Below are 14,499 nucleotides of genomic sequence, written 5' to 3' on the forward strand. Positions count from 1 at the left end.
ACTTCACATTACTGAATCTAGCTATGAAAAATGAATGTAAACTACAGAAACTGAAATTACGCCAAACTTTCAAGTGACTTCTGTTTCTGGATGTTCCAGCTCTGTGTTCAGTGACTTGAAATACCTAATAGGCTGTTTGTAAAAGGACACAGTGATGACAACTCTAAGTAAAATCCCATGTTTCTATGTATTTCTATGTATCTATAAAAATTCTACGTAACTCTGGTTCAGTTTCTCTAAGCACAGGCTTAGAAAGTAAGGATAAAATAAAATAATTGAGGATACACTTGAAAGTCATAAATGAATTGTTCAATCTAATGACAAATATGTGACAAAGCTGGTAATGGATCCATTCCTTCCCATCCTGCACTAGAATCAAATAATTTCCCTCCTCTACTTTATAGTCTCAATGTATTTACAGAAGAATTGACACTTTTTCTTTTTTCTCCTTCTGATTGTCTTGCCTTGCCTTCTGCAATAACAATTTAAAACTTATATAGTTCATATAAACATCTCTGAAGCATGGAAAATCTCTGCAACTAAACATCACAAATGACATTGTGACTATGAACACACTGGGGAGATGTACTTACAAGCTCATGAATGTCATTACGAAAGACAGAATGAACACCAATTATGAAAGGTGTTGGCGAGCTGAGAACTTCCAGTAGCTGTGCAGGAAGAATTGGAATATAGGGATAACTGTGGAAAGAATAAATGAAATAAAATAAAAGCTCCCAACTATACCTTCACATAGGGCAGTTTTTTTGTTTATAGAAAAAAAAAATAATCTTCCTGTTACGTAATAAATTTACTATAAATACCTGTATTTTAAAAAGACAAAAGATGAAATTATTTATTAAATACTTTATAAAGTGTCATGCTGTCATGTAAACTGCAGAAACTATTATATTATAGGGTCTACAATTTATTGTAAACAAGCGTATTTTGCAAAATAACAAAAGACTATCTATATTCGTAACATTTACGTTACATGGACATTATATTTGCCCACAACCCTTAGGTAACTAGAGACATTAAAGTTATGCGTAGTACATCCATTTTAAAAAGGTGGTTAGTTTTTCACCCCACACCTACAGTTCAGCCTTTTGTAAAATAACACTGATAAGAAATCTTTAAATGAAATCTGCTTTGATATTGAAATGCCAACTAAACATTAGGTATAAAATTCTATATTTCAGATACTGTTTACTTGATTTGACAATTTAAAAATATAGTGTTTTCATCAGAGCAACATGAAAATATGGATCTAATTTGATCAATGCATTTCAACATTTATTTTATAGTTATTAAACATTTACATTCATGACTACTGTAGCATTAGAAAAAATAATCCAAAACTCATTTTCCTTTTTTTTTTCTTATTCTACATTAAAATGAAACCCATCTCTGAAATATTTTGAATGAAAATGTGCTACTAAAATACAACCATCTTTTAATGCATGAGTCAGAATTGTGTCTTCTTCCTAAAAAAACCAAATAGCTTGCCATTAAATTTTCCATTTCAAAGCGCTGAATTCAGATGTGACTTTTTCAAGATTAACTTGTTCATTTAAATTCATTTTCCATCGGACATTTGTCAGTGACTTAAAACAGTGATACAAGCTAATACAGATGTTATCTTCGCAACACAGACTCTTTCAGGTTGTAAAGGGCCTCAGGAGATCACTTAGTCCAGCGTTCTGCTCAAACCAGGGTCAAGACTGGGTCCAGACCAAGTTGCCCTGGGCTTTTTCCAGTTGGGTCCTGCAAACCTACAGGGATGGAAGCAACACAGGCTCTCTGTTCCACTGCTTAGTTATCCTCGTAATAAAACATGTTTTCCCTGCATCCAGTTAGAAACATCTATCCCCTGTTTTGATTTATGAGCCCAATCTCTTGTCCCCTCTCCTCTTATTGGCAGGCTGCTATTAGATGTCCCCATATCTTTTCCATGCATTTACTTATGGATCATCACTGTCACGTTTTACCTTCCAACTGACTTGTAGTTAGGATTTCTATTATATTTGTATGTAGGACATTTCTCCTTTAATTGTTTCCACTGTCATGATCCAATTTTTATTAATTTTGTGTACAGACTAAGACTTGTATATATGATCAAGAAAACTTTTGCTTATTTGAACAAACATAGCACAACTCCTTTTGTTATGGACAATGTAATCTAAGTTATAAAAATAGTTATAAAATTAGTCAAAGAGTTCAAAGAATCAAAACTCAACTAACCTGTATTTGAGGGGAAACATCAAAGACTCCAGAGCCCTACAGGCATCACTGAGCCTCTGAAAACTTGCTGAGTGAAAGAGAACCTTATTTTCTGTAAGCACGGCACAGAACAAGCTGAGTACATTTTGGATTCCTTAAAAAAAAAAAAAAAAAGAAAAATAAAGAACTGTAACAACACGCCAAAAGAAGAATCAAAATTATATTATAACGTACCACTTTCTGGTGGAATTTTCAAAAAGTATATGATAAATGTATACATAAATTGCCAAACACTATATTTTTCTACCTTTGATTTAACTACTGCAGCTTCCTTTCTATTTTTGAGGTTGCTAAAATACTATCTGAATGTATTTCTACATTTCAAATATATCGTATTATACGTCTCTTTCAATACCACTTTCAAGGATTTCCTCTTCTCAGCACAAATCCTAGGAATGCTTAATAATGACTTCAAACAGTATTACGTGTATCTTCTGCATAGCCTTCTGTGTATCTAGAATTCAATTCTGGTCACTGATCCAGGCTTAACTTCTAAACATTTATGTATCTCCATGGGGGAGTAGGGTGGGGAGGTGGGGGAAGTAAAAATCCTAGTGCCAAGCTCAAAAGAAAATGACAAAGACTTCCTAGTAAACACATTGATACTTTACCCATGGACAGCATTCTAGGAGTCACAAGGTTAAAAAAGGGCAGTAAAAGCGTACATGTCATTAGAAGGATATGTGAAAGGACAGCTGACTGTTTAAACAAGCCCTACTAGATTTAGGGTAAGACTCATGAATCAGATGATTATTTTTATATTTTTTTAAGACAATACGATTTACCTAGGAGACAAAGCCATGTGCTTTCAGGGAAAAACAAAAATACATTTCCTTTAAAACAAAGTCCCATCCTGAGAAACAGACATGTCTGAGATGTGAGATATGCTGAAATTTATGAAATTTCCTGAAATATGCTGGAATGTATGATGCTTCCCTGGGGACATAGCTTCTGTTATCAGTAAGACAGCCTGTATTACCTTCACAAACCTACTGCTTATCTTACAATAATGTTCCCAATAAGAAGCGTGGCTACTGAGAGCCATTATATTCATATGATAATTAACACTTTGTTTTGCTTAAGTAATTTTTGTTACATGTTTTGACAAATCTTTTTTATTTTTTTTCTATGAAGTTGTACGAAAATTTGCTTCACTGGAGTGGAGCTTAGTTCAAAAATATAAAGGGACAAGGATTTGGAGACAGTTGTTGACAAAAAGACTTAATTCTTAAGATGAATAAGTCAAACAATAACATAAGAGCTTGTGCTTTCAAACTCCATTCTCCAAGAATCCTAAGGACTGATTCATAAAATCAAAGGCAGAGACTCGAGAGGACTCAAAGACAGAAGGCTTTGTTATAACACTGAGTGAGTTACTGTCGCAAATCTTTGCTATTGTTTTCAGTGGCATAATGAATATTGTGCTAGCATAAAACAAACTGCTTTGGAATATATAACGTAAGGACAGTTTTAACAAAAAATAAAATATTCAAAATACTTTCCTCATGTGAATGAAATAGCACTCATCAGTGAACGGTTAGAAGCTAACTTGAAATAGTGTATGTGTACTTTCTTGTGTGTGTATGTATGAGGGTAAGTATATATTTGAATACAAAGTTAGAAACTTTGAACTGCCCCTTTTATGCAAAACTGTCCTTGTTCCTTTCCCAGAAGATTTTAAAGATTGCTTTGGAGTATACTTTTTTTTTTAAACCAAGTTTTTGTTTTCAAGCTTAGTGGGCTTTTAAAACCATTTCATTCCACACCAAATGTCTTATTAAGACACTTAGGAATATATTTTTTTAAACATCTGGCACATTTTTCCTATAATCAGATACAAAAATTCTCAAATAATCCTGTATTAAGCTATAATTTTCTGACAGGTATTACTGCAGAAAGTAATACCTAAAAAATTGAAAAAAACCCCTCTTGTGATCAAAATATCTATAACTAGAAAATCTTGAAAAAGACAGTTTTCCATTCGCACATCTTCAAACTGCAACCTAGGCTGAGGTAATGGTTCTAAAATATTTTCTGGATGTTATTGACTTTAAATTTTCTTTTACAAAGAATTAAAACATTCCTTTACTGAAAGTATTCAATTGAAAACAAGCAGTGTAAAAAAAACAGCCCTTTTTTTCTAGCTATATGATATTCTTTTGTTGGGGATTATGATAATTCAAGAGTCTAGAAGGAATATCTTAATATTAATACCTCTAAAGGTCCTGAAACTTATCCAGTATCAGCATTTTTCACTTAAAATCTCTTCCGAATATAGGCTTCCTCATCACATATAAAAACAATACACAATTCTCAAAGTACATAATAACTAAGCACTTAAAAATGAAAAAAAAAAAATCACCAACAAAACACATGAATGAAGTGGAAATCAAAATTTTGCTGATGTATAAGGAGGACACCCACGACTACTTCATATTATTTGAACACTGGCCTTCTAAAAAGAAGATGTGCACAAAAGACTCCAACTTCCTAGTGTTGATACCTGTCTATGAAGCTAAAACAACACATTATGGTTACATTGATTTTTTTATTCTATGAAAAAATTGAGAACACATTGCCCATAAAGCACAAGATCACACAGTCTCCTTGGGACTACTAAAATGATATACTAATGTATAGCTAACATAGGTAATCTTCATGCTCATATATAGCACTAAGCTGTATGTCTGTGAGATTTTTATCTTCACCACTGTAAGAAATGGATTTGTTAGGTGTCTTCAATTTACAGAAAATTTTACAAGTCTAGTCAGTGTAATTTTTTTTTCTTGATGATTTTTCTTGATAGTTTCTTTTAAGAACCCAATTTCACTTACAGGACATTAGAAGACAGGTCAAAACTCACTGCTGAACTTCCGATGAAGTTCAACTTTTCTACCTAATAGAGTATGTTCTTGCTAGCCAGAAAAATAAGGTCTGTGTTTCTGTAAAACTCAGGGGGAGAAAAAGTAAAACAACAAGTTTGTCACCTGAACTCAACTACAGTGAGCAGTACTAGTACCTTCCTCCCAGATTTTACTGGGGGGAAAATGGACTATTCTTAACAGGCAACACTTACTGGAATAAAAAGAAGGGGGAAAAAGAAGAAATAAACTAATGCATTTTTTTTTTTTTAATTTAAACTATTAAGCAGTGATGATACAGTTTGTGAGGCTTTCACAGTTTCACTAGGGAAATTAGTCTGCTTTTGCTGCATATTAGTGGCTGCAGATAAAACTTCATTTTGTACTCCACAGAGGCATTTCTCATTGTAGCTTAATCAGCACCAATATAATTTAATCTTTAAGAAGACTATTTTTAGCAACTATTTCCCAGATGCCACACAGAAGAATATTTACTGCAAACATGTTTTTATTACATTCTGCTAGTTACTCTCTCAAACATTCACTACATTGTAAGTGGCCACGGAAGATGAATTTGAAATGTTCGATGTGATATGAATGCACCAGATGTAGCCCCAGCTTTGCTGAGTTAGACAAAAGCATTGCTTTATATGCAGAACTTATGAAAGTGACCAAAATTGAGAGCATCTAGGCACATCTCTCTCAATCAGCAGGTCTTGTACTTAATAGCAGAAAAAAAAAATAAGGACACTGGGAAATAACCACCCTTCTCTTTGAGTTTGAATAGGGACAACTGAAAGCCATCACCAAAGCAAGGAGACAGGCTGGAAGGGGCAAGGAAAGCTCACTTGCCAACTGCTCACATATCAAAAGGGATGAGAAGCATTGTCTCTCAAGTCTGCCAATCCCTGTCACATCTCCAAGTTCCTTGGAAAACCAGTTAAAAGTAGCTGTGCATTATGTACATTACTGCCCTGTAATCTATTATTGGCAGAAATCTCTGCACAAAGAAACATCTCAGCAGAGCAGCAGAGAAGCAACTGCAAGACACAGATCTCCCACATGCCCTGTCTGCACGTCTGCTCCAAGTCCAAACACCTATGTCACGGTTTGGGCCGGATTGGCCAATGACAAGACAATAGATGCTCTCCCCCACCTCTCGCTCCAAGGAGAGGAAGAAGAGAGATAGGGATTTATGAGTTTAGGAAAAAAACTAAACTACTTTTATGAAATATTAATAATAAAATAAAAATAAAATAATGAAATAGATACAGTATGTATAAATACAAAACCATATCAGGTTCCCAGGGAGGTGTCACCTGCAGACACTGGGAAAGTTCCAGACAGGACCCAGTGACAAATGGGAACTGGTTTCTAGAACACTCTGATGGTAGATGAACTGACAGGGTCTTCCTCAGGCATCAGTCATCAAAGAAAAACAGCCATTGAAGAGGAGCCCAAAGAAGCAGAGCCAATCTGACCCCTTTGATCCCTCCACTTTTATACTGAGCATGGCAGTATAAAAGGATGGAATACCCTATTGGTCACTTTGGGTCACCTGACCTGTCTACTCCTCCCCAGAGGTGCAAAACCTCCATGGGGTAAACAACCAATTCAGCTGACCCCGATTGCTACAGCAACAAGAAAGAGCAGGAGCCTCTCTCACTGAACAGAAAGTTGGCTCTGCTCCACCCCGAACCAGGACAACCTACAAGAAACCTGCGTGGGAAAGATGTAATTAGTTACCTAATGGAACCAGCATAACTTTATCGATGCTCTTAACTTCAAGCTGAACTTGGAATTTTCAATGGATTGAATCTCCATCTAAAAGTTATTTCTAAATTCTCTCAGCCATTTTCTGCATTCTAAACACATAAAAAGCAGAAAGTCACCTCACCAAAACTGGCCATGTTTCAGTAGAAGCAGGAGAAAAAAGAGACTAGGAATCTTGTGTGCTTGCTTGCAAGTGAAAATAAAATTACTTTCATTTCTGCAAGGTACCTTCAATACAAAAGAGGATACCACAATAACAGTATTTGTCTTGTCCTTTGTAGTCAGAGTTCATGTAAAAATATGTAAATGACTTAGAAAAAATAACAATACAATACCAAAAACCATGCCAAGAAATAACCAATGCCATTTCTTGAGGTATCTTTCACAAAAGCCAGTTTTAAGTGAGAACTCCACTGGTTTTTACACTTTCACTTTCCCGAATGAAAGCTTCTCAGCCTAAGAAATATTAAATTTATCCCTAAGGAGAGGCTCTGAAGTTTTAGTGGGGTTTATTTTGTTTTGGGGTGGGGTTTTTTTTTGCGTAATAGAAGTGCTCTTCCATTGAGAAGCTAATATCACCAATATTGACCAACTTGAAAACAGGCTACTTGTTTTGGAAACGCACTTGGACAGTGAAACCCAGGCTAACCACTTCCACTGGCTGAAAAACCTGTACAGCCCAGACAACTTCTTTGGTACCAGTTGCTTTCCTTCCCTCTCCTTTTCTTCTTCTTTTTTTTTTTTTTTTTAAATTTAATACTCTGTATACAATACAGAAGAACTTAAAATAAATAAAATCAACTGTACAATATAGACCTCTAATCTGGAATTTTCTTATTTTCAAGATGATAGCCACTAACTCAATACAACATTATTGCTCCACACATAATTTGAAATATGTGTTTTCAGGAGTATGAACAATATAATGACTGTGAAGGAAATTTTCATCTGATAGAATCAAAAAAATTATAAATAGTAAGACTTTTGATTACTTTCCTTTTTTAAACTATTCAAACTATTCATTAAATTATCTGACCAAGCCATGAAGGTGTCGTTTCAAGTCTTGTATGTTTACTGAAAACAAACAGCTCCAAATAACAGCCTGAGCCCAGTTTCCTCATGCTCCAAGACACAATTGTGATTGTCCGTAACCTTGAACTGTATACTGGTCTTCAGACTTCACACCACATCCGATGCTAATTTGTCAGGGCATAAATAGACAACATGAAAAACAACAAACAAGCTGATTTCTACAGATTACTCTTTTGCAGTCTACAGACAGACACACATCCTGTAAAATATTATACATACGCTGGAAAATTTTGAATGGAGGCTTCCTGACCTTCACTGTTTTCAAGTATTTAAAGAATCTGTAATTTGTACTAAATTATCTGACATCCTACATCAACAAATGTATCATTCTGCCTGCTTCCTGTTGTTCTAGAATTTAAGTATTTATTTAAGCATGATTAAAAAAACCCAAACACAAAGTGTACTTGACAAATTATTAACTGTCCTCTATATTGCAAGAAATCAAAATATTATCACCAACTTCTTCAGATTTTTGTAAAGAGTTATAAACATGAGATTTGGAAACTCAACTAGTTGAATATATTATTATGCCAATATGCCATTCTTGAATTACTGGACACAAGAAAAAGCTTAATAGACAAAATAATCCATAACTTAGCCAGACTAATCCAGGAAATGGGTCAACAAAGACTGAAAAGCCTTTCTGAAAGGCCAGTGGAGAGTGCATAGTCCAATTTCTGTGCCAGGCAGCGTCAAGCTCTAAAGATAACTGGGAAAAAAGTAGAGGAAAACAAAACTCTTTTCATTTTTATTTTTAGACGTAGCTGCATAGCACTGCTAATGAACAAAATACAATCTTAACTAATAAATAAGAGGCAACAATTGTACTCAGTACTCATATAGGTAATCCTTGCCAAATTGCATTCATTCGTCAATCCAAAAATTACACGGTATTTCCAATCAACTACACATAGTTAAAACAACCCCCTAAAATTGCTATGTCACTCAGTTCAGGATCAATTCACATTTAGAAGAGTAGGCAGTTCTGTTATTAAGAGTAGGATCGCACAGCACACTACATGATTAAATCATAGCCAAACTTGCTCACAAATGGGGAGAAATCTAGCTGTGCCAGCAGAGAGTTTTGTGAGGGTTAATTTATCCTGCTTTCTGGCTGGGTAACAGACAACATGAGTCAGACAAGTACCCCAAGAGATTAAATTATTTGGTCTTTGTCAGACTAAGGAGGAAGAGAAAGAGTCTCTAAAGCACAGAGCCTTCAGCTAAGACTCCCTCAAAGAATCAAACATTTCGTGAATAAAGCATTTGTACTAATTTCTGAGCACATAGAAGGAAGCATGGGTGTGACATGCAGCACTGAAATCAAAACACATTTCTAGAGATTTTGGAACTGAAGTGAAGGCAATTCAGTATCTGAACCATAAACATTGTGTGTTCTTAGTAAGAAGCAGGGCAGAACGAAGGCTTCTCTACAAACCAGCCCTTGGTGAGGGTGGAAAGAGGTAAGGAACAGGACGACCATACAGAAAGATTCTGGTATGAATGCCATAAAAGCCAATTGGTCATTAAACAGTGTATCAAAGAGACTGTGAAAACAAGTATATAAAAAAATACGTCTTCTGGATAAATAGTCCCACTGCTATTGCTCCCCCAAAGTGTGTTCTGTCAGCACTGAGTCAAGCAGATGGTTGTCATCCAAACCCAAAACTACACAGGTACAAGAAAACAGAGATTAAGCACATCATATGATCTACTTAGGAAGACACAGTGATGTCTGTCATTTGCATGTTGATACCACTTCATTATAACAATTTCATTAAATCCCTCCACAGACCTACTTGAAGGAGCAGCAAAATCCCTCTGGATTTCTTCAGCCTTCAAACATAACTCTGCCAATACACTGAGTGAATGTGATCAGCCTTTTTTTTTTTCCAGAGACAATGATACAGCTAAAGACAGATAATTATGAAATATTTAGATAATAAAGTCTTCGTCCCTGAGAGAAGTGCAAAACCATTTCATATGCACTATTTTAAAGCTATACATAACCAAAATGAGATTGATAAACTCAAGATTTATATGAGAGTGTTGAGTAAGTTTTCTAAATAGAGCAGAAAAGATGATGGAAGATAAAACAGAAAAATAATTGTTTCATATCTATAAAGTACTCACACGGCAGGGAGGTAAATGCCAAATTTACATGAAAGCAATAACTTTGAATTATACAAATATAATCTGCATTACCAACTGAAGATTTGCAAATGATTGTATATTTGGCTCATACAGACAGCCTTGATAGGTGCTGATAAAAAGTAGACGTAGGTATTTGCTTTTAAATGTTGTTTTGTTTTTTCTTTTTTTTTTTTTTTTACTGAACACACATCACAACCAAAGTCCAGTAAAGAATAAATGCCAAGAGAATGTCAGTCAAAGTAGGTTTGCATATAAAATTAAATTCAGAGCTGTTAAGCAGACAATAATCTTAATGCAAACCAAGACAGATTTTTATTCTCCTACAGGGATGGTGGCAAGTAATATTTCTCAACAATGAACAGTTAACTATCAGATTAAAATAGAGGTTTCTGTTCCCTGTCTGTCTCTATACGCATGCGGGGATTAACATTTGAGTAATAGCGTATTCTGCTGAAATGATTTATTTTTACACCTCATTTCATACATCTCATCTTCTACTTAGTTATTTAGTTATCTAGGAAGACATCTAAAATAGGAAGCTATTCGGTTCGGATGTTTATCCCATAAATAGGTGACTTTCCTTCTTTAGAACTGCCCATTTAAGAAACATGAATTTATTGTTTGTACCAAATATTTTGTGAAACCTTCTCTCCCACATATATCAAAAGATAAATTAGAAAAATACGCACATGCTATAAAAATTACTTATAGCAGTTAAATAAACCCAAATTATCTTTCTTTACTCTGATAGCAAATCTGAAAACCATAACGATGTGAAGGAGAAATTATTTGCAACTGTTCATTTATTTAAGTAATCAAAATCAGATACTGCAATTTATCAGCTCTCCAAATTGATTCATATATGCTAAACTGTCTGAAAGTAAAGGAGGATTTCTGTTCAGCCACCAACCGACATTTTAAACTTCAAATAAAAGCATTAGAAAATTTTCAAACAACCCAATTGGTTTTTAAAATTTCATGTTAGAAATCAGGAAAATGATTAAAATAAAAAAATATTAACTTTTCCGACCACGATTCAAAGCCACGGTAGGATGAATAGAAAGCAAAGTTATAAACATGACCTTTTAGAGACCGTTGGAAATTATTCCGCATACAACCTATTTAGCAAAGTATGTTACCTAAAAGCAAAGTGGCACATCAAAATGAAATTACTGTATTTATCCCCTCATTTTCAATCTTGACAATTCAAGAACTGTCTGTGAATAAAGCCTGAACAACTTTTACACATTGATGACAGCCATTATGGGACTTAGCCATGTTTGCATCAGAAATCTGGTGTGGTGATGTCCACTTACATATACCAGCATACCATAGATCCTTTCTTTGAAACCTCAATCTATCTTTATTCATAGGAACAACGTGCAAACAAGAATTTCTAAAAATATAAAGGTATATGCTAAAGGTATGAAACGCGTACATGTCACTTTCCCCAACAAAAGAAGCATATGGAAACACTTAATGACTTTTTAACTTGATGATGGATATTTTTGTCGTCTTTGCAGCTACATATAAACCAGCAAGTCTCAAGTGATTTGAATCGAACTACGACTAACTCCATATAAATACGAGGTTTATTTATTTATATAAAATTTTAAAAGAAAGTATTTAACTCACAGCTAAGAATAAAGCCAACAGGCAAAACAGAGAATTAAATGCACAAAATTATGAGTAGCTGCAATATGAAAAAGAACAATGTAACATATGGGAAAGACTGCCATATGCAATGAATTTTAAAATATTCTTAGTAGAAATGCTACAAATTAAATCCTCATGGAGCAAACGGATACCCATAGTTTGACTGGATTCATTTAAAGCAGAAAAATGTCCTTTAACAAAATGTCCTTTAAGGAAAAAAGTGCAGTGCGAGAGTAATAACTGCTATGATCTTTAGAAAGAAAATATCCAAGAATGAGAAGAGTATTGTCATTCTTGAACTGTACACAGGAAAAATGGTCAAGGATACACAAGAAATTGCAAACATACCTGTTTCCTGCCTAATGACTACAAAGTCTTTCTCAAGGGACATAAGTACTGAAGCATTATATTAAAGGAATCAAACAAATGCAAAGACAACAAGAGCAGCGGTGGCTGATCAAGATATTTTGTTAGAGCTACCTTCAGCCACTGTTGGTTGATATTCATGGAGCATAAAATCACAGATATTCAATTAAAGAAAATGTGAAACACCATAAACCTGAAAAGTGAAAAAAATCACTTTATGTTCTTAAAAGATCAGATTTGGAACCTCTGCAAAATATTTAGCAATTTTTAAAAATTCTTTTTTTGTGAAATCATCTGAGATTTTCCTGAGGTACTGATAACTCAGCCCACACTGCAACTAAATAGCAATAATTTAAATATGATTTTACAAAAACAAATGGAATGAAACTTCTATAGAACTGTTTTTTCTTTCCTCTTCAGCACAAGCATTAACACTGAAGTATTGAAATTTAAAGTTTTGCAAGGTCTTATGATTCAACTGCTCTCAAGTTTGCTTTGGGATAATGAGAAAAGCTGTTTCTGCATTCATACCAGCAAAAGTACAAAGAAAAGTAATCTGTTCCAAGTACAATCTGTTTCAGAATTTTCTATAAGCAGAGGTTATAGAAATATATTTGCTTTTTCTATATTTGTTTGTTTATTTATTAGGCATCTGCTTTTTGGAGTTTACATTTTTCTCATCTCTGGAAAGAAATAGTTGGGTTTTATTTTTCTGAGACGTGTTTTCTGAAGTACTACTATAAATAGAAAATTACTTTATTCTCAAATATCTCAAAAGAAATTTTCATGTAGGCGTTTCAAAAAAATTCACCTCATTGTTATAAAGCAAACAGTAATATATAATTTTATTAATTTTCATCTTACCTGAAAAGCTTCCTTTTAAAAAACAGGTCATTAAATAAAGCACTTTATCAAATACACAGCTTACTACGTTAACAGTAGTATTATACTTATGTCAGATTACAAATCTCAGAAGGAATAGTTATTTGCTTAAAATGAACTACTCCGTATTTTGTCTCATTGAGAGGCATTAGCAATAGAAGTTTGTACCGGATAAAAAGTAAGCGAGCATCTCATTTCACGTGTTTCGTTGTTCTGCAAAACAGTGAACGCTACAAGAAATATCCATCACTGCTTCCCAACACATTTCAGAATCCTGACTCCTGGCGGCTGGCATCACAGCACCAGCATTATACTGGTAATGAAAGAGTTCTCAGCGTATCCACATATGCCAAGCAAATATAAAAAACTGAGCAGCAAATAATGAAGTAGTTTAACATCACCTGACTGGAAGCTGCTCTAACGGCTATCATTGAAAGGACAGTCTTATCCCACCCACACGCTGCTGCTGCTTTCTTTACACCTGCATTAAAGCTCACGAAGAGTCCAAGGTGAGCTAGTTCAAGCTGGAAGAGGGATGCATCTGTTCTCATGGTAGCACTTCAGTATTAGACCAACAGCCACAGCATGAAACCACAGCCTAAGAATGCTGACAGAAAATGCACGTGGCTTTCCCTCCTTCCACCCTCCATATATTTTCTTGGTATTTTCTTTCTATATATAACTTGGTAAGATAAAATAGCTCAACACAGGTGAGGTAAGCACCGCTTTAGTACAGGGGATAGGGCATGACTTTGCAACTGGGGAAATGAAGCCTCAGAGATTGCCCACAAAGTTCAGGTACTTGGGAGTGCAGAAGAGTCCCTGTGGAAAATTCACTATCACACTATGCCTTAATTTCCAACAGCATCTAAAAAAAAAAACACTTTCTTTTTGTTCCGCTGTTGCAGCAGTAAGGGCCCATTAGCAGTAAATGCCACATCAAATCCTTTGGTAATCTATTTGTTCTTTGACAGACTACACAAATCTACTTGGAAAGCTTGAATGGCAAATTCTCTTATGCTGGGTTATAGAGCTAATCACAGCTCACTGGCCACTGGGATTTAAACTGAAACTACAACATAAGCCAGCAGCATTCACTCATGCAACATGTGGTGCCAGGCTCCATAGGCTGGAGAGTATACAATTTATTAAGATCAAAGACTGATTAAAAGTTTCTTGATTATATACTCCAGTAAAACTATCTTAATTTAATTTAATCATACATACTGTTAAATTTCAAAAAGGGTATGTATGTTCCCATCAGACAATATATAACATTTCACGGAAAGAAAAAAAAAAAAAAATTGAGTTGGGTAAGATGTTTGTAAAAAACCTGAGAGAGGTAAAAACGTTCTGGTTCATACCATGGAAGTCTCATAAACACGAGATGTGGAAAGGTCCCCAAATTGATGTTCTGGTCTTAGTGCATCTC

At 34.6% G+C, this 14,499-nt stretch overlaps 1 protein-coding gene across 1 annotated transcript in view; it reads right to left on the reverse strand.

Moving 5' to 3' along the window:
• The window catches only part of SBF2 (SET binding factor 2), a 272,334-nt gene that overhangs the window by 117,003 nt on the left and 140,832 nt on the right, over positions 1-14,499 (reverse strand). The window contains exons 7-8 of the mRNA XM_074149757.1: positions 2,245-2,377; positions 594-702 (exon numbers count right to left, since the gene is read on the reverse strand). Of these exons, the coding sequence (XP_074005858.1) occupies positions 594-702; positions 2,245-2,377 (242 nt within the window). The remainder of the gene's footprint in view (positions 1-593; positions 703-2,244; positions 2,378-14,499) is intronic.

This window comes from Numenius arquata, chromosome 6, assembly GCF_964106895.1.
Source record: "Numenius arquata chromosome 6, bNumArq3.hap1.1, whole genome shotgun sequence".
NCBI classification, from domain to species: Eukaryota; Metazoa; Chordata; class Aves; order Charadriiformes; family Scolopacidae; genus Numenius; species Numenius arquata.